At 45.7% G+C, this 23,559-nt stretch overlaps 1 protein-coding gene across 1 annotated transcript in view; it reads left to right on the forward strand.

Annotated features, from left to right (window-relative positions):
* LOC150040006 (protein Shroom2-like) overlaps positions 1 to 23,559 on the forward strand; it is a 50,281-nt gene that overhangs the window by 19,087 nt on the left and 7,635 nt on the right. The window contains exons 3-5 of the mRNA XM_090327456.1: positions 4,572 to 4,702; positions 6,473 to 8,805; positions 9,743 to 9,843. Of these exons, the coding sequence (XP_090183582.1) occupies positions 4,572 to 4,702; positions 6,473 to 8,805; positions 9,743 to 9,843 (2,565 nt within the window). The remainder of the gene's footprint in view (positions 1 to 4,571; positions 4,703 to 6,472; positions 8,806 to 9,742; positions 9,844 to 23,559) is intronic.

Raw genomic sequence — 23,559 nt, forward strand, 5'->3', positions numbered from 1 at the left:
AATTCTAGATGTAGAGAACATTATTGCCCACGGGACAGAAAACTTGTTGAACGTGGCGCTTTGTTTAGACGTGTTAAAGGAAACTTTCCAAATTGGCGATTGAGTTAATACTAGAACTGAGCCGTCACGCACCAGCTGATGATAATTGGCTTTACATCCAAAGGTGTCCATACACACTAGAGTCTTGGAAAGCTCCGCACGTTTTGATTGCAGAAGCAGCATGGAGTGCTTTGAAAAGTGTTCATCTTGAAGCCGTGTGCTGATGGTTGATGTCTGTAAACCTGGCTGCTCGGGAGGCTGTGATGATCTGAGCGTGAGCATCATGGTTCCAAGCCAGCCAAAGCAAAGAAATCCAAGAGACTCTTATCTCCAATTAGCCACCAAGAAGCTGGAGATGGAGCTGTGGCTCAAGAGCCCCAGTCTTGAGCAAAGAAACTTAGGCTCTGAGTTGGTGTCCAAATATTGGCACAAAAACTATGTTGACTGTGAGCTGGGCCTGGCACCACACGTATTATTACCCCAATTCCTCAGGAAGCACAGTTTGGAGGATTTGAGGCTCACGGTGAGCGTAGGGAGATAGTTGGAGCAATTCGCAAGACCCTATCCCGAAAGAACAAACCAGGTATGGCGATTCTTTTCTCCATTGGAAGATGGAGGTCTTAAGGCCAGAATGGGAAAATCCCAAGACCCTATCTAGAAACAAACTAAATGCAACATTGGCCGGAGTCATAGAATACAAGGCCGAGTTCAAATCCCAGTGACAGAAATAAAATATACTTTTTCCCCAGGATGGAGTATTGCTTCTTAATAAAAAAACGCAGCTAGACTGAAGCAGAGCTCACAGGTAGTGTGTGTGCTTAGCACGCACAAGGCCACGGGTTCCATCCCCAGCAGCGAAAGTTCATTAGAATGGTCCTCTCCATGGAATACCTGGCCTCATCTATAAACTTGTGCCTTCCCGCTCGAGAGCATGCACAAATGATCCGCTGGATTGCTTCAACCCTTGCCTGGGTGCCACAGGCCACCTGCCTTGGACGGGAGACAGGTGAAACCACACGGCTGACATCTGCCAAGCAGCCTTTGAATAATAGTTTCCCACAGAGAGCCTCTCCTGGATGGCAGGTGCTCGCTGCTGTCTTTCATTTCTCATGATCCTGGGATAGGATGGCTGGGGACCAGGTTCACAAAGCCCCGGCGTCTTGTTTCCTGGGCTGAGGCAAGGTGATCTTGCCGTCACTGCCCCGGGGGACTCGGGATCTTCCTTGTCCCCCCCCCAATCTGAGATGCTTAGAAACAAAGGACTTGTCATCGTCACCTAACCGTGCTGTCTGCTCAGGTGGGTTGCGGAGCTCGTGAGGTTCCAGGTGGGGAGGGGTGGAGATTGGATGGGTGTGGGGTTGGATAGGAGCCACGCCACCTGTCTGGTGGGTGACACAGACTGGAAGCACAGAATTTTTGACTAACTCTTTCTCCTGGAAGTCGTTTGCCGTGTCGTGTGCTTGAAGAAGGAGACGGACGCTGCTCCCTCCGCGTTGCAGGAAGCTCTGGGCACATATGCAGCATTGTATTATGGATATGTCTCTGTTCAATTGTCATCTCGTCTCCTTTGGTGTCTACTTCTGTCCCCAGACACCTTGATGGTCAGGTTTGGAGCACATGCTTTTCGGGTAGAGGGTTTTCAACGAAGGCCACAGTCTATTTTTTTTGGTTTGGTGACAGTTGGTTTTGCCAGTCACTGGTTTCTATGGCTTAGAGAAAGACGGAGGCCAGAAAACAGGTGGCATGGTGACATTTTCTTCGTTTCTTTTCCTTGGCTTCTTGTACTAGGGCTTGAGCTCAGGGCCTGAGCATTGTCCTTGGGCTTTCTCAAGGCTAGAGCTTTACCACTCGAGCCTCACTGCACCCCTTTTCTATGTATGTGATACCGAAGAATTGAACCCAGGTCTTCGTGCATGCTAGGCAAGCACTCTACCATTAGGCCAAACTCTAGGCCCCCATGCACTGGTTATTTTTTAGATAGTCTCACTTCCTGGGCTGGAATCGGCCTATTTTAAATCCTTCGTATAACAGGCTGAGACCAACCAGCCAAGCCGTAGATTGAGATGGTGTCTCAAAGGCATTTCTGCCTGGAATGGCCTTGAACTGGGATCTTTTTTATCACAGTCTCCTAGGAGCTAGGAATTCAGGCATGAGCTCTGAGTATGTAGCTTTCTTTTGTTGTATAAAGGAGTTACTACGATTGTACTGGTGAGATTTACCTGTCAATCGCGTCACTCGGGACTGTTGTGTCAGCTCTGTGTAGTTGGAGGTCCTAACATGGGGATTTGTCATTCCTCCCCATTTCTGCTGCACATGCTGGGACTCTCATGATACGTGCTCGTGTCCTGGTCAGAAGTCACATATTTCTAGGGACTAGGTGGGGGTAAAGACCCTGTGTATTCCTCATGGGGAGAGAACACGAGCCTTGTTGCAAAGATGAGAACAGATTTCCTACTTTTAGCCCTTGGATCCTGACTGAGAACAGGTGAAAGTCAACCAGAAAGCTTTTTCCCCTCTTGGTGCACACGGTGGCACGAGCCATTCGTTGTTCCCAGTCTCTTGATTGTATTTGAGGATTTTTTTCCCCCCCCCCCAGTCGGGATTTTACTATGTAGCCCAGTTTCACCTGGTTCTCAAATCCCTTCCGACTCAGCCTCGCAACTGCTAGGATGACATGCAAATGCAAGGGAGTCTGGCTTGGGCCTTTAGGTAGGAACTTGATGAACTTGGAGAGTCTAACATGTGAACGTTCTTGTTTCCTTCGTTCTTGTGTCCGTACTCTGCTCAGAGTGCCCACATTTCTAAGGGCCAGGTAGGGTAAAGCGCACCAGCGTGTGCACCTTGTGTGGAGGGAAGACCACAGCTTTGCTGAAAAGAGCATTTCCCAACTCCTGCTCTTTGCACTGAGATCCCTGCTGAGACTGCGAAAGCAAGGCCCAGAGAGGGTGAGCGGGGCAAGAAAGGTATGCGTGCTCAGGTGACAGGTGCTTCCTTCAGAGAAAACACTGTAAGAGATCTGCCAAGTAGCTGCAAGATTTCCTAAAAGCACTAGAATTGTCATTTACTCCGCTTGTGGCTGTGCAGGTTTCTTGGGCCAGCTGTATTGAAAGGAATGGGGGTACAAGTCCATAGGAATGGAGTTAAACATTGTCTGGCCGGCCCATTTTGAAGGGTGGAGGGAGCACAAATGGATGTCACAGAGTTGTCTATTGGGACAGCTCAAATTTCGGGGGGGGGAAGTGTTCAAAATTCACCTAGACAAAGTTAACTTGGATAGAATTAACCAAGCCCCCTTTGGGCCAACCCATTTTGAATGGTTGGAGGGGAGGAGAATGTAAAAGATGAGGAAATCACTTGGGCCAGGCCACATACATTAAAGGAAGCGGAGGGGGTTTAATCGGTCTAAAGACAGTCAAGCGTGTCTCTTGGGCCAGCCTATCTAGAAAGTGTGGGGCATGGGGATACTCCTGCTTGGTTTTAACTCTAGCCCAATGGTAGAGTTCCCTTTGAAAAAAGGAGATAAAGCAAAAGTCTCTTGTTCTAGGACAACTCCAGTGTCCTAGAATATTCGTTGTACCTATTCTTTGCCAGTCCTGGGCTTGAACTCAGGGCCTGAGCACTGTCCTTGGGCCTTTTCTCAAGGCTAGAGCTCTACCCCTTGAGCCGCAGCACCACTTCCGGCTTTTTCCTATGTATGTAGTGCCAAGGAATCGAACCCGGGTCTTCGTGCATGCTAGACGCAAGCACTTTAACCACTAGGCCAGACTCCCGGCCTAGTTGTTCCTTATTCTTGTACAAGTTGCTTGGATCAACACTTGTTAAGGGGTGAGTGCAGGTCCATGTGGACTGGAATGGGGGTGGGTGTGCATGCACCTGCGTGTAGATAAGTTTATTGGGCCAGTCCACTGTACAGGTGGGGGTGTGATGCAAGGTTGACTTGGGTGAGAAAGAGCAAAAGGTTTTACAGCCATCTTTTAAGTTGCCACACATAGTCATTTTTTTCATTTCTAGCCCAGCATGACCTTGAACCTGTGACCCTCCTGCCTCTGCATCTTGAATGCTGAGATTGACAGGCATGTTCCACTATGTGCAGTAACAGAACTTTTGATCCTACCATCTTCACATGTGCTTAGAAATGTGGTTCGGTAAAAGCTGAAACTCAAAGGATAAGAGAGCCTGGTTTTATTGGCTCTGGAGGGTAGGGAAAAGGTTGATAGATGTAGAAAATATGCTTGATTTATTTTTTACATTGATCTACAATATTTTTGAGCTTCTGATGATCCGTGTGCACTGGGCACGTCGGTCTAGCGCTCAGGTAGTAAAGCACTAGCCAGTGAGCAGAAGCCTCAAGTACCAAGTTCAAGTCCCAGTCTTGGACCCAAAGAAGAAGGAAAAAAATAAGAGCTCTAAAACAGTGGGAAGTGCTTGCCGTATCTCAAGTAAGCAGTGAAATCATTTTCCATTCTTGTTTTGCCACCTTGGCATGAAGGTGTCCAGTGGGCCAAGTTCTCAGTGTTCATATTGTTTTCCAGGAGGAATGAATCAAGCTGGCGGCCTCATTCCTGGCATGCCACCAAGTTCTCTGATGGCCATCCTGAACTTGTACCTTCACAGCTCCCTGGTGCCAGTGGCTGCCCTTCCTGGCACGTCCAGCACCATGCAAGGTAGGTACTCATTTCCTCAGACCAAGCACAGCCGGAGTAATGTTTCATAAATGCTCAGCAATCCCAGCGCTCTCTGTACTTGACAGTGCCCTTGATGTTTCCGATGAGACGAGGCCGTAGACGCTCCATTAAAATAACACAATGAGCCCGGCACTGGTGGTTCATGCCTACAACCCCAGCTACTCAGGAGTCTGAGATGTGAGCATTGCCGTTTGAGGCCAGCCTGGGCAGAAAAGTCCGTGAGACTCGTGTATCCAATAAGTTACTCGAAAAGCCAGAAGTGGAGCTTATAGCTCAAGTGGTACAACAGTAGCCTTGAGCAAAAGAATGATCCGAGATGGCGCCCCTGAGTTCAAGCCCTAGGACCAGCATAAAAAAATAAAAATAAAACAATGAAATGGTGAGACAGGTGAACAAGGGTGTGAGAGAGGGAAACATGCATTCCCGTATATGTATTCATCTACAACCTGTATGCTTGTGTGTCTATGTGAAATATGACAAATTGTGCAGATTTTTAGGCATGCATGAGTAGTGTATTTTTATCTATCTTTTTACTGGCTTATCTCTGTTATACAAGGAGGGGATTTCTTTTTCTTTCTTTTTTTTTTTTTAGTTTTTTTTTTATTGTATTAATATTGGAGATGGAACTGAAAATTGGGGCTGTCTGTCCCTTAGCTTTTTTTTGCTCAAGGCTGGCACCCCAGCACTGGAAACACAGCTCTACTTCTTGCTTTTTACCGATTAAAGAGTTTCATAGACTTTCCTGCCCTGGCTGGGTCTTGAACCAACTTCCTCCGATCTCAGCCTAGGCATACAGGCTTGAGCCACCAGCACCAGTTTCTTTTATTGTTGTAAGTTTTCATTTGATTGCAGACAGCGAGTAGAGCAACGGCCACACTTGTGTTCCAGGAAAACTTTATTCATCAACTGAAATTTGAATTCCTTATCATTCTCACAGGCCATATTGGAGAACTATGAATTATTCCTTTGATTTATTTTCCCTTCACGGTTTAAGAATTGAAAAATGATTCTGAGTGTATGAGTTGTCAGGTGCTAGCCTCTATTACATTCAGATCATGGAAGCATCGATTCAAGGCATTGTCTGCTAGTAATATGGGTAATGTGTTTCGAGAACGTGTCAGCATTAAAAAAAAGCAATTGTAGACAGGTACTGGCGGCTCACCCTTGTACTCATAGCTACTCAGGAGACTGAGATCTGAGGATCACAGGTTGAAGCCCCATAAGAGATGTTACTCTTATTTCTAATTAACCAGGAGAAAGCTGGAAGTGGAGTTGTGGCTCAAGTGGTCGAGTACCATTCGTGAGCTAAAAAAGCTAAGCAGAAACATGAGATCCTGAGTTCAAGCCCTATTACTAGCATAAAAAGAAAAAGAAAAAAGATCAAAAGCAGTTGTCACTGGGTGTAGGTCACTCACCTTTGTTGAAAATCTGAGGATCACGGTTCAAAGCTAGCCAGGACAGTAAAAGCAGCCTTGAGCTAAAGGGCCAAGCAAAATCAGAGGGCCTTGAGTTCAAGTCCTACTACTGGTGCACACAGAAGAAATAAAATAATAATAATAATAATAATAATAATAATAATAATAATAATAATAATAATGCCGTCATTACAAAAGCACTTGGCAAGTAGAACGCATGACCCGTGAGCTTGTCCTAGGCAGTTACTATAGGACGTGTTTACAATGTCCTTGCCCTCCAGTCTTGCCCTTCCCCATGTCTCGGTGCTAAAGCAGACTCGTGGCTTGTGATCTTGTCCTTGTCTCATGACCTGTCCAGCTCCTGGGAGCAGACGAGCCTGCAGCGCGCCTCGGACCGCTTCAGCTCCGTGGGAAGCATGGAGAGTTTGGACCACGTCTCCCAGCCCTGCCCATCCGGTCGCCTCTCAGCTGCCAAATCCAATAGCAGCATCGACCACCTGGGCAGTCACAGCAAACGTGATTCCGCGTATGGCTCCTTCTCCACCAGCTCCAGCACCCCTGACCATACCTTGCCCAAGCCTGATGCCTCCTCCTCCACCGAGAATATCCTCTACCAAGTCCACCTCTGGGAAGCCTCCAGGCCAGAGGACAACGTGGAGCCCAAACTGGTCACTTCTGGGAGATCAACTTTTGGGCCAGTCTGGTATGTTCCTGACAAGAAAAGGGCGCCTTCTTCGTCGCCCCCCCCTCTTCCTCCTCTGCGCAGCGATACCTTTGCTGCCACCAAGGGCCAGGAGAAGGCCCAGGGCCTTCCGTTCTCAGAAGCCGCCACCACGCAGCCCTTGATGGCTTCGACTCGGCTGCAGCCCCGCGGGGACTGGAGAGTGGAGCCGGCAGATCGACAGCAAAGGCTGCCATGTCCTAGCAGTGGAAAGGAAATGCGAGGCTCCACCTATGTGCCGGACAGCCATGCGGAGTCGACCATGCCAGGATGTGAGCACAAGGCAGGCAGGCTCCACGCTTCCCTGTCCAGCGTGGACGCGCACGTCCTGCAGCCTTACCATGGGGGCCAGCATTCACGCCATGGCAGTGAGCAGAGCTCCAGGGCCCCCACCCTGCACAGGGCCCCCCAGCACCTGCCCCTCCCTGGAGGCCGGCAGGACCCGCTGAATGCCTGCTGCCAGGACCCCAGGCTCCCTCACGCCAGGTGGGCCAGTGCCGCCAGCCAAAACGCTGATGCTGGTGGGCAGAGCTGTTATTACTGTGTGCCTGGCCGGCAGCCCGTGCCAGGGGGCGCCCAGGTGGCCCAGCTCCGGGGACATGACTGGCATTCGAACGCTGGCCTGGAAAAGCCCTCCCTGCCACCCACGGTCCATAGCGCACGATGCCACCTACTTGAGCGCGATGGGGCCCCGAATGCCCAGGACACGCAGCGGTGTCACCCACTAGACGGCGGGACTGAGGGTTGTTTCGTGGGCATCCAGGAGCCTCCGGGCGCTGGCCACGTGGAGAAAGCCAGTCTGCAGGACACGAGTGACAGCTTGAAATGGGTAGATGGGTCAGGCCATCGGATCTGTCGCCAGAGGACACCCATGCTGCACTCCCTGACCCAAGACAGGGCACAGCAGCCAGACAACTGCCAGGATAGCGTGGGGAAGCCACCGCCATTCGATGTCCAGGGCGGGAAACACACACGCAGGAGCGACCGGTTTGCCACCACGCTGAGAAATGAGATCCAGATGCGCAGAGCAAAGCTGCAGAAAAGCAAGAGTGCAGCGGCCTTGGCTGGAACCTGCGAGGGTGACGATGACGCCGGCGTCTGGAGGGACAAGGCTGGGGCCCCTCCACAGGGCTCCTTCTCCAGTGCCTACAAAGACCACCTGAAAGAGGCCCAAGCACGCGTCCTCCGGGCCACCTCCTTCAAGCGCCGTGACTTAGACCCCTACCCAGCAGCGCCATCTCCAAGCTCATCAGAGCACAGGTCTGGGGATCACAGCTGCTCATCCTCGTATTCTGGGGAACCGGACTCTGTGCCCCACTTGTGGGAGGCAGGCCTGGCCAAGCCCTGCTCAGCTGGAGGTGGCACGGCTCACATTTCCCGCATCGGAGGCCGGAAGCGGTTCACCATGGAGCAGAAACTGAAATCTTACTCGGAGCCAGAGAAGATCAATGAAGTGGGCCTGTCACGGGCCCACAGCCCTCGGCGGTGCCATGGCCCGCCTCAGGATGCCATGGGGACTTTTGCCGACAGGTGGAAGTTTTTTGAAGAAACAAGCAAACCGGTTCTGCAGAGGCCAGGCCGGAGACAAGCTGTCACTGGGCTCCCTTTAAAAGAGAAGGCAGAGCGGCCCAAGGTGACAGGCCACGGCTGGGAGCGTGGGGACACTTGGTTCCCAAAGAGGTCCCGTGCCACCTCCTTTGGGGACATCCTCCATGGTCATGACAAGTCGGACAGGGCAAGACGGTCGGACCCACCGCAGAGACTTGGAACCTTTGCAGAATATCAAGCATCTTGGAAGGAACAGAAGAAGCCCCTGGAGGGCAGGAGTTCTGCACGGTATCATTCGGCGGACGACATTGTGGATGTGGATTTGGATCAACACCAGAAGCCGCGGTACCTTCACCAACGATCCCGGTCGTCTCCGTCCACCGAGCACTATTCACAGGTAGGCAGCAGCCAGGCGGAGAACCCGGCCGTGATCTGCCCTGACCAACACCTCAACATGCACATAATATATAGATCAAATTCACCCGGTGTATTTTACTCTTTTTTTTTTAAGCTTTCACCTCCCCCCTTCTAAACAATTTTTAGTAGATTTTATTATTGATTTTCCTCCCCTTTTTAGTGCTAGAGTGAAATGCCGGACCCTCATGCATGCTGGGCAAGCATATTACCTTTGAGCTTGTACCTACCAGTTCCTATTTTTTGCACTCAGTTTCTTAAAAAAAACCTGCATATTTTTTATTAGTAGTTCAACGTCTTCTCTTTTTCCTTATCCCCCCCCCACTTTGCTTTTCATGGGTATGCCCTCTAAATTGGTGTATTTCAAAGAGGAAAAATTTGCTGCAACAGGTTTTCTTGTAAAAGACCCAGTTGTGGCTATGACACAAGATATCCAATAAGAATGCAAAGGAAACGGCTGCATGCCCTAGGACATTCTGGTGGTGGAAACCTGCCCTGGCTTGTCCAGGGTGGCTTGTGACCACTGAGAATGCCATTCTTGCTGAGCAGGAGTGAGGCATCCCAGCCCCCACCACGCCTGAGGCCCAAGCTTTCACCGCAGTGACTTTGTGACCAGCTGTCTTTTATTGTACTTTGTCTGGCCAGTTGTGTCACATGCTTCACAGGCTTTGCGTAGGACTTGTGTTTCCTGCCTGGACGTGGATGCAGGGTCTTAGGTCAGTCGACTCAATGGAACGCTTTGTGGTGCTGAACGGGCACATCCCGTGGCCGCGTCCCAGTACAAGACAAGGGGCGGCATGATTGCCACTGTGGGGCAGGCACGCAAGGCAAGTCCACAAATGAGGGGTTTCAGAATAACAGATGCCATTGGCAGGCAGGCAGCTCTATGACTTGGTGTCTCACAGTGTTGCCCTTTGCAGGAAGCATCTGTGGAACCACGGAGGCCGGCAGAGGATTCTGGTGGGCACAGAGAAGCGCTTTGCTCTGCAGTGCTGGCTGAGGACGGGTGCTCTGCGCGCAGGTACGTGACTTGGGGTTGGGACTTGCTTGCAGGGTGTCTTGGAAGTGAGCTGGTTTGCGGACGGCGAGTGCTGGTTTAGTGACCGTTGACGGAGCTGCTTACCTGCGAGTGCCTGGCGTCCCCGTATCCTGGAGTTTCAAGCAGAGATTCTCGTGGGTCCTGTATGCACGGTGTAGAGAAGCGTTGCTGAGGTGCCATTTAAAATTCCTTTAACATTGCCACTGTTTCTGCGCTGTGATTTTTTGTTTGTTTGGGCACCGATCCTGTGGCTTGAACTCAGGGCCTTGGGTGTTGGCCCTGGGCTTTTGCGTTTACTCTTGTCACTTGAGCCATACATCCAGTCTGGGTTTTTTTTTTTTTGGTGGTTAATTGGGGATACGGTCTCATGGACTTTCCTATCTGGGCCGTCTTCAGATCTCAATCTCCACATAGCTAGGATTAAAGTGTGATGCACCAGTGCTGTGCTAGCTGTTTACTTTTAAGAGCCTCATGTACAGGATTTCACTTCCGTTGGCTTTCAACCAAACCCTGGGAGCTTTATAGGACGCGATCACGTATTTATTTATGTGGCTCTGGTGACAGGTCTGGTAATACGTGGGGTGGGGGGGGGATGTTGGAAGTCCTTGCAACCGCTTTGCAGCCTGCATGGTTCAAACGATTCATCCATGATGCAGAAAGGCTGGTGAACGATCCACGTACAGAATGTCGCGGTGTCTTGAGGAACACAATTAGGGCTTTATGACGGTGGAGTCTGAGCCAGTCACGTGCTGAGTGCCAGCTGTGGTCTGTTTTTCAAAGCCAGCTTCCAGGCACCACGGCAGTCTCAGACCAGCTATGCATTGCATTGTAGGCTCTGCACATACCAGGTCTTGCTCTGCTCCTACCTCCTGACCACAGGCATGCTTGGCGCAGGGCATGGAGATCCTGCGCGGTGCTTTCAGAACATCTCATGAGCCCCTGTAACATATATGTCCCTTGTACATGTAAGTAGCGGTCGGTACTGAAAGGGTCAAGAGGAAGAGGGGAGGGGGCTGTGTGCATTATTTAGGGGGCTGTGTCTTCTACCAGACTACATAACCACTCTGAAGAAATTAGTTCCAGACGTCTTCTGCTTTTGAGCTACAAACCTAGTAATTTTCACAATTATCACGTGTGTGTGTGTGTTTTTGAGAGTGACAAAGCCCAATAGAATTCCCAAATACGAATGCTAAAAAGTCATTTTCAACTTCTTTCCAGAGATCGTTTAATTTCCCAAAGGGTCAGCAAGAAAGAAAATATGTTTGAAAAATTATAAGAAGAATCAAACTTATAAGTTCAGGCCTTGGTCCACCAAAGCAAGAAATCTATAGTGTACTTTCTTAAAAAAGCTTAATGGGCACTGGTGGCTCGTGTATGTAATCCTAGCTACTTGAGAGGCCAAGCCACGGAGCAAATTTCTATGAGACCCATTTTGCATTCCATAGCCAGACACAATGGCACATGGTTGTCACCCTACACTATGTGGTCGACTGAGAGCGGGGACGATCAGAGTTCCGGGTGACCTGGGCAGAAAAGTCTTTGATATTTCGTCTGTCTGGAGGGAAACAGAACACGGGGACTGTATTCCAGCAAAGATGCAAAGCCTAAAATAGGTGGATCAAGGTCCAGGTGTGCACTTGAGACTCTCTCTAAAAAACAGCCGGAAGAAAACTGTAGCTGGAGGGTTGGCTTAGCAGTAAACCATGAGTAAGCAGGAGGCTGAGTTCAACTTCTGTGCTGCCAAAAATAAAAGAAATTCGATATTTTACCCAAGTGTAAAGTAACAGAAAATATATTTGTATAATGAATGAATTACTGATCTGATTACAGATGCGAGATCATTAAAAAAAAGTGCTTTTTGTTTACTTCTGTGGAGGTAACAGAAAAATGTTGACACAGAAATTATTTTTATTGGATGGTTATTCATCCAAGTCAAATGGAGATAACTTTTCTGATGTGTTTGTAATTTAAGATATTGTTGTACACACACACACACACACACACACACACACACACACAGACACACACACACACACACATGTGATGGTTCAAAGCCAGCCTAGGAAAAAAGTTTCCGAGACTCTATTTCAAACAATAGCTGGATACAGTAGTACTCACTTGTCACCTCAGGTACTTGGGAAGTGCAGACCTGAAGGTTACCTTGAGGTTTAAAGGTAAGAATTATTTGAAAATTAATGAAAGTGGGCCCGGAGTTTGGTCTAATGGTAGAGTGCTTGCCTAGCATGTACGAAGACCTGGGTTCGATTCCTCGGTACCACATACATAGAAAAAAAAAGCCAGAAGTGGTGCTGTAGCTCAAGTAGTAGAGCTCTAGCCCTGAGTTCAAGGCCCAGGACTGGCAAAAAAAAAAAAAAAGAAAATTAATGAAAGCAAAATAGGCTGGAGATAAGGCTCAAGTGGTAAAGCATCTTACATAGCAAAAGCAAGGCCCTGAGTTCAATCCCCAGTGCTGGCCCTGCGCCATCCCCCCCCCCCCCAAAAAAAAGGAGTATCCGAAGTCATACTGGACTGGAGAGGTGTGGGGGGAGAACACAGGTGCTTGGAGTTCTGTCATGGACTTATTTGCCACACATTTTCCCCGTGATTGCAGGATTTCCCTTCTCGTTCCCGGCCACCAAGAAGACTAATAGTTTCTTTTTTTTTTTTTTTTTTCATTTTAAAATAGCCTTCCTGGTAGAAGGCAGTTGGATGGATAGGTGGATGGATGGATGGATGGGCAAGTAAATGAATGGTTAAGTGTACACGTGGGTGTGTTGGTAGGTTAATAAATGATTACAACCAACTTTTCCTTAAGTGAATCCTTCTTGAACATGACGCATAACGAGTCCATTGTGCTGAAATTTTACTGAAGATTGTCGTTGACATGCCAGTGAGTGAAATGGATTATACTTACCTTTCTGCACTCGTTTTAGAGTGAACGTTAAGCACCTCAAAATAAGTCTGTCGTGGGGACTTGTTTTCCTGCATCATACTTGAAACCTGTCTAGGATGTGCTATGTTTGGCCGTTGCTCCTCGCATCTGGGTGTCTTCAGTGAGGCTGGGAAAGTGAGCCTGTATATTTCCCTGTATATTTATGCCTATGTGGACTTGGGCACCCGCAGCCTGCTAGGCGGCCACAGACTTGTTCACTTCTTGTGACTCCACATTAGAAGGAGTTGTAAAGTGCTCGTCTGAATGAAGGCCACAAGGCTTGGAACTAGACATGACAACCAGCAGTGAATTGACACAGACCCAGCCACCACCAATACGGAGGAGAAAATAACTTTAAAATGGGGCGAACACTATCAGATACACACATCTCCCACGTGGAGTGAAATAAGCCGCGTGGATGACACTTGAACCAAGTGCTGGGTAGAGCAAAAGGGAATAAAGGCTTGTGTGGGCAGAATGTTGAGCACTGCCTCTGCCTGGAGTTCCCACATATGGAGCTGAAGTTTCCATAATCCCTCCAGTGACTTTGGTTCTTGTTTCTTCTCATGGGAACTGCTTGGTGTCCATGTTCTTTCTTCTGTTAGTGACTGAAGTCTAGTTCATCCTTAAACATGTAGGACGACAAGCATCCCTCATCCTTGAATTGTATGATTTACGATTTTGACTGTGTGATTCCAGCACCGAGGAAAATCCGGCCCGTAAGTGGATGTTAAGATGTTCTTGGGCAGGGTTGATCTCCTGGAAAGCATGTGATGAAAGGTGACGCACAGAGATGGCCAAGGGGAGGAGGACACACGAGGTCCAAAGTGATGGAGGATCCTGGCTCAGTTAACCCATTTCTTCGACATTTGACGACCTTGCCTGCCTTCAAGGAAGCTTGAGAATAGCTACGTCTTCTGTATATTTGTGTGTTGAACTATGAACTGTTGTGTCTGCAGATGGGCATGTGAGAATAAAGGCTAGCTCGCAGTGGATAGCGACAGGGACTGGCTCTCTTGCCTTGACTGCATGCCATGTCCTTGACTCTTAGGCCTTGCCCATGTATACATGGAGGACTGTGTTCACGGTTACTCATCTGTGAGGTTATTCTAAATGGCGCACTCTCAAATAAGCCTGTACATTTATTTACTTACCTTTAAATGGTAAGTAAACTATACTTACTATAAGCTTACTATAAACTATACAAAATTTACCACCCTCACATGTTAAACTTAGGAACACGTGAGTATATCCCCAAAGTTTTTCAGCCATCATCTAGCACCAGAATGTTTTCTTATGCCAAAAGTAAAAGCTCACACTCACCTTACAGTCTCTCCTGAAAAGTGTATTTATCATGTTTCACTTGAAAGAACCCCACAGAAATCTACTTAGCGTCCCCGTTTTGCGGAAGGCTCTGCTCATTTGAAATAAGAAAAGGAGAGAGTTCTGTGAGTCTCCTTGTTTTCTTATCATCGCTTGAAAATACATTTCAAATATTTGCAAGGAGTTTGTAAACTCGAACCACCCCCAGGGTTTGGTAGAGGAGGATGTCAGAGCCAAGTGTGTAACATGGTTTTTCCTGTTCAGAAGAGAGTAAGTATACATCTCCCTCGTGAGCACTGGTTGTCCTCTGAATGGGGGACCTCTGGCTACTGTGCCAATAGAGGTCTGTGTCCCTCTGGTCAAGAGAAAAAATCATGAGTAAAATGGGTCTTTGTGACATTTGGGAAGTCAGGGTAGCTGAGCCTAGAAGTGGCATTGTGGTGCCTGGCTGGAGCCCTGAGTATCATCCTTTATTCTCAGAGTGCTTAAATGTAACTCACTGATTAGTTGTGTGGTTTGTATCCTGAGAAATGAAAGTAAGGATAGAACAGATTTTATACTTAGATATACTTAATACAATAGAAATAACATATGATCCCATTTCAGTACACTATACAGCATAGACAAATCCAGCAGAGTCGTTGAGTCAAGGAAAGGTGGCAGTTTGGAGTTGGGGAAAGGCATGTGGATATTGTGTTGGGATGGGGGTTTCTTGCAGAATGGAACAAAAATGTTTTAGAATTAGTAACCACGATTATATAACTCGGTGAATATGCCAAAAAAAAAAAAAAACGATGTCAAAGGCTAACTTTTATGACACACAAATTTTATCTCAAGTTTTAAAAACTCAATTTAGGAAATCTACATGACAGCTCTGTGTGTGTGCACGTGCGTGCGCATGTATGTTGTATATGTGTTAAGGCTTGAACTCAGGGCCTTGAGATCTTGTGTGGCTTTTTCTGTTCAAGCATGGCCCTATACCACTTGAGCAACAGCTCTATTTCCAGCTTTTTGCCGGTTAGAGATAAGAGTCTCACAGACTTTTCTGTCCCTGCTGACTTTGAAGTGTGATCCTCAAATCTTAGCCTCCTGAGTAGTTAGGATTACAGGCATGAGTCACTGGCATCCAGCAGAAAACTTTTGATTTAAAAATGAATCTGGGGCCTGGAGTTTGGCCTAGTGGTTAAAGTGCTTGCCTAGCATGCATGAAGACCCGGGTTCGATTCCTCAGTACCACATACATAGAAAATATTACTGGCTGCTGGAGGTGCACTTGTCCATCACAAGGCAGCGGGCTCTGGCACTCCAGCTGTTGCCAGGCAGTGTGATGTGGTGACTGAGCTGTAAATAGGGAGTTGTTACTGCGGTAGCAGCAGCAGCAGCGGCGGGGCAGCAGCGGTGAGCTATGGGTGTCCAGATCACATAGCTGCTTCACGGCGGCGGGGCAAGCTGTGACCTCGTGCAGAAAGGCAGAAGAGCAGGTAAGGGTTGTCATTGCTCCTTTTTGGGGGCACCTCCTTCTGTTCCTGGAAGGGACTCGTGTAGAATCATCCATGCCATTTGTGAGGGGGTTGGAGTTCCCAATGCCTCTATTGTTCTGTCTTGACAAACAGGACTACTTCTCACCTCACCATGGCATGGATAAGATCCGGCAAGATCTGCGAGGATTCTCATGGTTTATGGTTCTGCCTGAAGAGAAAAAAAAAAAAAGAAACCCCATGCAAATCAGGGTGCAGATTCCAGCTGCAGCTCTGCAGGCAGGCACGGGTGTGCATGCGTGGGCATGCTCGCTTGCAGTGCATGTGCTCATATCATACCATTTTTGCAGCTCTGGTTTTCACCTTGGAGCTGCAAGTCAGAATGCCATCGTCATCCCAACCGGTGGGGCCGGTAGCCTTTGTTGTGTGAGATCTTTGATGTGTGTGTGTGAGCTCTGCAGATGGATTACCGAGCGGGCTGTCTGGAGAGAATGCCAGAGTCACATGTCTGCCTTGCCTTTTCTTTTTGGGTAACATACGTAAAAGGCATTTTCACTCCCTAGACATTGGCAGTGGACATGGAAAGAACATGGTGAGTCAGACGCATTTAATTTTTCGTTTTTAAGAAAAATGAAGTATTGCATGTTTAGTCGTGAGAAATGCTCCCTGGATGCACGTTGTTAATTGCAACTGAAAAGCTTTACATGGAGAAAATGGAACCGCTGTGGTTTATGCATTTTGCTCTTTGGGATAATTTTGAATTGTGCAGATACTTGCCATTTCTTTTAAGAGTACATATTTTTGTTTGGTTTGGTTTTTGATCTTTCCCTTTCTGTGGAAATAAAAAACATAAAAAACGATGATCTTTTTTTTTTTTTACCATATTGCAAAATGATTTTGATTTTTTTGTCCTGGCTTTTTGAAAAGGTGGCTTTTGTATGTATGTGAAAGGAGATGCCATTTTCACAGGGAAAATGCGACACACATCTGTCGGCACATACATACATGCTGGCTGTCTGGGTTTGACTTAGGAGGAGGTGTGTTTTTCAAATGCATGTTTCCAGCTTGTGCACATTGAGAGATTTTTTTCTTAAGGAAAAAGAAATTGAGGAAAATTTGCAGAAATCTGTCTGGCAGCATTTCTACCTAAACATAAAATATAACTGAACAGCCTGCTGCCTCTGGACTGTCTTAAGATTTAGAAAATGAATGAGTGAAAAATATTTAGGCATACCACATTAAGAATAATGGATAACTGAGTATAGATTTGATGAATGCTTGGCATATCTTGTACACAATTGACACAAAATAGTTTTGATGATTTTTTGCAGGAAAAAATTTTCATAGATGGGAGAAAGGGATATGTCTGTACTTGCTTTTGTCATGTATTGTGAAAAACATTTTAGTCTCACTGTCTTATCTCTTACACACACACACACACACACACACACTTGCTTTAAAGAAAAACTTTCCAGGGGAATTCTCATTTATACAGGAATACACCCGATATTTTTTAAAAGAAAGAAAATTAAAGATCTACCAGGAGTGACAAATGACCGTAGTGGACGTACACTAACTGATGCTTGTTTCGCATGGCTTATTTGCATCTCTTGAAGTCTGCCTTTGGATTTTGGAGGCTGAGGGATGCTAGTATTTTATTTGACCTTTGGGATACCTTTTAATTCTTTACCCCTTACCTATACTAAAATATAGGAAGATTAGTGGAAGGAAGTAAAAACACTGACATTGGTGTTCACCCTGGACCCCACCCGTCCTCCCCTGTCCTTGGGGTTTTGCCTTTTCTGCCAGGCTTTTACCAGCCTGTTTCTTGCCTACGAGGCTTATGGACAGCCCTGGATGTCTGAAAAGACCTAAGAGTTATTTAATTATTTGCATTTATGAAATATTTGCAGCTGGATGTTAACGATTTACCGCTGTAACCCTAGCTATTCAGAAGGCTGAGATCTGAGAATCACAGTTCAAAGCCAGTCCCAGCAGAAAAATTTGTGAGACACATCTACCAATTTATCACCGGGAAACTGGAAGTGGAGCTGTAGTTCCATGTGATTGAGCACTAGCCGTGAGCAAAATGGCTCAGGGACAGCACCCAGGCCCTGAATTTAAGCCCCATGACCAAAAAAATAAAATAAAATAAAGAAAAGAAATATGTGCAAAAAATCCTGCTTTTTAATTCCTGAAACTCCACAGTGTATTTTCACAGCTATGTCTTGGGTCTCACAATGAGGATCTCCTGTTCATTTCACATAGAAACAAACTGGAGTTGTATGACAAGATTCTCCCATTAGCTAATGGAGACTTCGGCATGCAGTATGGCTTATCGTGTTTCATGTATTTGACATTGACTTATCTTAGGTGTTTATTCAGTGTGAAGATGCATGGTCAGCTCTCACGTGGTGTTCTTGGCGTGATGTATGTGACATTTGTTGTCTACTTTGTTAGAAGATCTAGCCAGTAGATCTTCTTTAAAACTAAATATTCTAAGCCAGGTTCCATTGGCTCATACCTCTAATCCTAACTACTCTCAAGAGACTATGATCTGAGAATCATGGTTCAAAGCCCGTCCAGGCAGGCAAATCCTTGAGACTTTTATATCCAGTTAACTAGCAAAAAACTGGAAGTGGAGGAGTGGTTAAAGTAGTCAAACACCATCTTTAAGTAAAGCAAAAGCTTCAGGGGTTGAATTCATGTTCCATTATTGGAGAAAAAGAATCACTGCCAGGTTCGACTCACACCTGCTACTCAAGAGGCTGCGATCTGAGAATGTCAGTTCCAAGGCATCCCCAAGAGGAAAAAACCATGGGACAGACTATGAAAAAGCCAGAAGTGGTGCTGTGGCTCGTGTGCTACAGGACCAGCCTTGAGCAATAGAAGCCTAGGGACAGAGCCCAGGTTTTGAGTTCAACCAGGATTAAGAGTACACATACACAAAACCCTTCTAGAAATTCTACAAACACATACAACACAGCTATACGCATGTAAATATCACACCTTTATATACTGCAGTAGTCACTGTAGTAACTCCACATAGAAAGTAGATTTTCATACAGCAAATACTTGAGTATCCATTTCCAAATATGGCCCAGCTGAAAAAAAAATGATTAGGCAATTATCTGAGATGGGAGATTTTTCAGAATTTTCGGCTTTGTGCAGTTGTGATAAAGACACTTGAACTCAGTGTTTTTCTCTTGAATTAGGAAGATATGCGATTCTACCTAGACTTTTCATGTTTTCCAATTGTGTATTTGTGTGTGTGTGTGTGTGTGTGTGTTGATACTAGAGCTTGAACTTGGCCTTGTCCTCTCAATCAGCTTTTTTAACTTATGACTAGTGCCTCTACCACTTTAGTCATGCCTCCAGTCTGGAATTTTGCTGCTTAATTAAGAGAGTTTTCTGCACAGGCTGGCTTTGAGCCATAATCCTCAGATCTCAGCCTCCTAAGTACCTCGTATTATTGGAGCTGAAGAAACTCATGAAGTTTCCTTCCTTGGCTAACATCAAACCTGGATCCTCAGATCTTAGCCTTCTGAGTAGTTATGATGACGAGTTTAGCCGCTGTCTCTACCTAATCAATGTATGTTTTGGAAGTCAAAGTGTTACTAACCTATAGATATAGCTTCCTGAGTTGTTGCATCATTTCTAATAATGGTTCCTTTGTTTAAAAACTGTTTTACTATTTGAAGCGTTTTTTTTAAAAGAATATGTGATGAGATCGGGCGCATTCAGGGTGGTATGGCCGTACACTTAGAAAAAATCATATTAAGTGAAGTAAGCCAGACTCAAAGAACATAGGCTCCATGGTTTCCCTCATTTGTCATAATGAGTAGAAACCTTGGGCTCTCCTAGCAGAGATTTACAATAGAACAAAATCTAGATACATAAGGCCAAAGAGTATGACACTAAATGTAAGGACCTCCAGGATAAGGAAACAAAAGCCATATAATGAGTGACTGTTGTCCTTAATGTACTGTTATCTCTCAGCTCTTTTGCTGTCCCTTGGTTATCTCATATTGTTAGAATATTTCACCTGGTTATCTGATATATTGTATATATGCTTGATTGGTTATTTGAAATTGGATAGGGAAGGGAGGAAAACAAGATGAGTGGCGGGAGGTGGGGGGAAGGAAATGGGGACCAAGACATGAGAAAGGGTATCAATAGCAATGTTGGTGACGTAATGCACCTTCTATCTGGTGAATATCATGTAACCCTTCTATTAATTACAATCAAAATATATGGGGAAAAAAAACCCCCAAACCCGTAGGTGTATATAATTGCTCATTTGGTAAGCAGCATGAAGGACAGAAAGATCAGTACTAGCAGGGAAGGGACAAAAGACGTGGTGGAGGTGGGAGATCTGGATAACTTTTCTGGCCCCCTTTTATTTGCTTCTGTGACTAATGTTCATCTACATGTGAACCTGCATAGAGCCCCCCATGGTATGCCTTTTGAAGTCAGCATGTAAGAAGAGATGGCCGGCCCGGGCTCTAGGAACATAGATAAGGATCCTTAGGTCTGGCACAGGGAGTGTTGCATTCATTACTTTTGTAGATGGTAACTATTTGCGTTGGAAAGAACGTACCAAACCAAAGATGAAGACTTCAGGAGATGGCTTTCAGTATTAAGATGTCCCTGGTAGAAGATGGTGACAGAAGGAATTTGGGAGGAGAGGTTTTGGAACATAGAGATTTCCAATGCTCCATATTGCCTGAAAGACTTTTCTCAAGGTAAAGATTCATTCTTCCTACTTCTGTTCCCATTGGTTAGATCTTGGGACCAAGAATGATGTTCTTCAGCTGTAAACATGGCAGGGGCCTTCAAACAGATTAACAGCACGTGTGTCCTAAAAGCAGCGGCAGAGGGACACTTGAGCAGCTGTCACTGATTACCATCTTCAAATACAGGGTTTAAGACACAGGCCTCATATCTAAAATATATCAACAGCCCAAACAATTCAATCACTCCAAAACTGATCTCCAAAGAAACAACCATCCCATTAATAGATGGGCCAAAGACTTAGAGAGTCTTCTCTGAAGAAGAAACAAAAATGGCCTATAGACACATGAAGAAATGCTCCACATCTCTGGCCATAAAAGAAATGCAAATCAAAACAACTCTAAGATTCCACCTCACTCCAGTTAGAATGGCCATGATCAGGAAAACAAATAACAACAGATGCTGTAGGGGATGTGGCCAGGAGGGATCACTACTACACTGTTGGTGGGAGTGCAAACTCGTTCAACCACTATGGAAAAGTGTGGCAGTGCCTCAAAAGGCTAAACATAGAACTCCCCTATGACCCAGCAATTCCACTACTTGGCACTTACCCAACCATCCAGAAACAAGGACATACTAAATCCACCAGCACAACGATGTTCATTGCAGCACTATTCACCATAGCAAAGATATGGAACCAACCTAGATGTCCCTCAGTTGATGAGTGGATCAACAAGTTGTGGTATTTGTACACAATGGAATTCTATGCTGCTGTCAGAAAGAATGACATCGCCCCATTTGTTAGGAAATGGAAAGACTTAGGAAAAATCATATTAAGTGAAGTAAGCCAGACTCAAAGGAACTTAGGCTCAATGGTTTCCCTCATTTGTCATAATCAGTAGAAACCTTGGGCTCTACTAGCAGAGATTTGCAATAGAGCAAAACCTTGATACATAAGGCCATATAGTAGGACGCTAAATGAAAGGACCTCCAGGATATAGAAACAAAAGCCATATAACGAATGATTGTTGTCCTTAATGTACTATGTTATCTCTCATCTCTTTTGCTGTCCCTTGGTTATCTCATATTATTACAGTATCTCACTTTGTTACTTATTTGGTCATTTGAAATTGGATAGGGAAGGGGGGAAAACAAGATGAGGGGTGGGGGTGGGAGGGAGGGAAATGGGTACCAAGACATGTGAAAGGGTATCAGTGTATGGGAATTAATGCACCATGTATCTGGCAAATATCATGTAACCCTTCTATTAATTACAATAAAAATATATGAAAGAAACAAATATAGGGTTTAAAAAATTCTGGATACTAACTCATCAAGATATCAGTCAGTGCCTGTTGATTTGGCTTTGGATCATCTGCAGTAGAATTTCTCTTTTAATCTGTTCTCACCCCACACTCCTCCTCTTTAACCACACATGACTTATCAGTCGATGTAATTCAGTCGCATTACTGTTTGGCATCCAAGACAAGCAGAAAAGCAAAACCCCAAGGAAGCCGCAGACCTTTTCAATCTGTCTATGAAGACATTGGAGAAATAAAATTTATCTGATTTTCTTAAGTGATTGCTTTTTCCGTGTGGCATTAGAACTGTGTCAGCAAGCCTGTCAATAGCTATTGTAGAAAAGCTTAAGCAGAGATGAGTGAGTTAACACATGCTTCTGGACTTATCTTCTTCCTGAAAGAAGTTGATCTAGACTTTTGTAGGTCTAGGCTCCATGAACTGCCCAGGTAGCTCCCAAGACAGAGTTCCGGGGCAGACGAATCTCTGGAGCCCTCAAAGTTGGTTCTGCAGTGAAAGTCTAATGAGCAGCTATTGGTATTGGAGTCTGCATTCCGCTTGGTGGTGACTGGGTTATGTCTTACTGGTGCTGTTGCTTATTTACTGGGCTTCTGCTTTTTGCCATTGTTTGGGTCTTGTGAGACAACTCAAGTTCGTCTGGGGATCCAACCCAGAGATGTGTATGCTGGACAAATGCTCTTAACACTGATACCCCCAAGTTCTCAGAGGTTATTTTGAGGGGGTGTTGTGAGGCTTGAACTCATCCTGGGTGCTGTCCCTGAGCTCTTTTGCTCAAGGCTAGCACTTGGAGCCTGAGTTGAAGGTCCACATGTGGTTTTTGAAGTAGCTAATGGGAGATAGAGTCTCACTGGCGCTTTTCTGCCCAGGTTTGCTTCAAACCAGGATTCTCAGATCTCAGCCTCCCAGATAGCTAGGATTACAGGTGTAAACTGCCAGCACCAAGCCTCGGAGGCCATTTTTAATCTGAAAATAGCTCCTCCTTAAATCACTGACTTTTTTTGTAACTCTTTTGTGTTGGCTTTGCCACACAAAAGGTAGGTGTTGGCAGACTGCATGTTTGGGAGTTTTCAACCGACACATTTTAGTGAAGACAATAATAACCACGCATGTAAATCCTGCGTGTGTGTGCATGTTTCAAGCATGCTTATGTATGTCTTGCATATATGTGTGACAAAACTGGGAAGATCTGTAAGTCCCAGTATTTCCAAAAGAAATAGCTCTTCTTTGTTTTTCTTTATTTGGTACAGGGGATCAAACAGATCCTCTTTTTGTCCCACTTATTAAAATGTACCACTGCTTTTAAAGACTGTCTTGGCAAAATGATTGGCAGCCCATCTTAGAAAGGTCTTTCTCATAAGCTACTTAAAATATGGCAATTTGGAGTAAATAGTTGTGAATATAACTACTCTAGGAATTTTACAGAAATACGATTGTCAGTATTTTTGGTTTTGTTTTTTATTAAAAGAATGATGGAAGAAATGACATTGATTGTGCTCATAAACTGACATTGACTTGAAAGTATTTAAGAGATAATAAATTAGTTAATAGATAATAAAATAATAAAAAGGGATATAGTTGGTGTGTGTATATAAATACATATATATATATCAGTCTATGCCCAGTTTATGTGTGTATGTGGGGGTTGCCAATACTGAGGCCTGAACCCAGGTCCTGGGTGCTGCCCCTTTTTCATTCTAGGCTGGTACTCTGCTCCTTTAGTAATACCTCCACTTTTTTCTTTTTTTTAATGCTGGTTAATTGGACATAAGAGTTACAGATTTTCTTGACCCAGCTGGCTTTGAACAGGGATCCTCAGATGTCAGCATGTTGAGTAGGTAGGGTTACAGGCGTGCATGTCTTTAGTATCTCATGTTGCATATCTAACCCTTTTTAGCACACAGCTTCCCGTGC

This window comes from Megascapheus bottae, unplaced genomic scaffold (genome assembly GCF_031878675.1).
Source record: "Megascapheus bottae isolate mThoBot1 unplaced genomic scaffold, mThoBot2.hap1 HAP1_SCAFFOLD_263, whole genome shotgun sequence".
Lineage (NCBI taxonomy): Eukaryota > Metazoa > Chordata > Mammalia > Rodentia > Geomyidae > Megascapheus > Megascapheus bottae.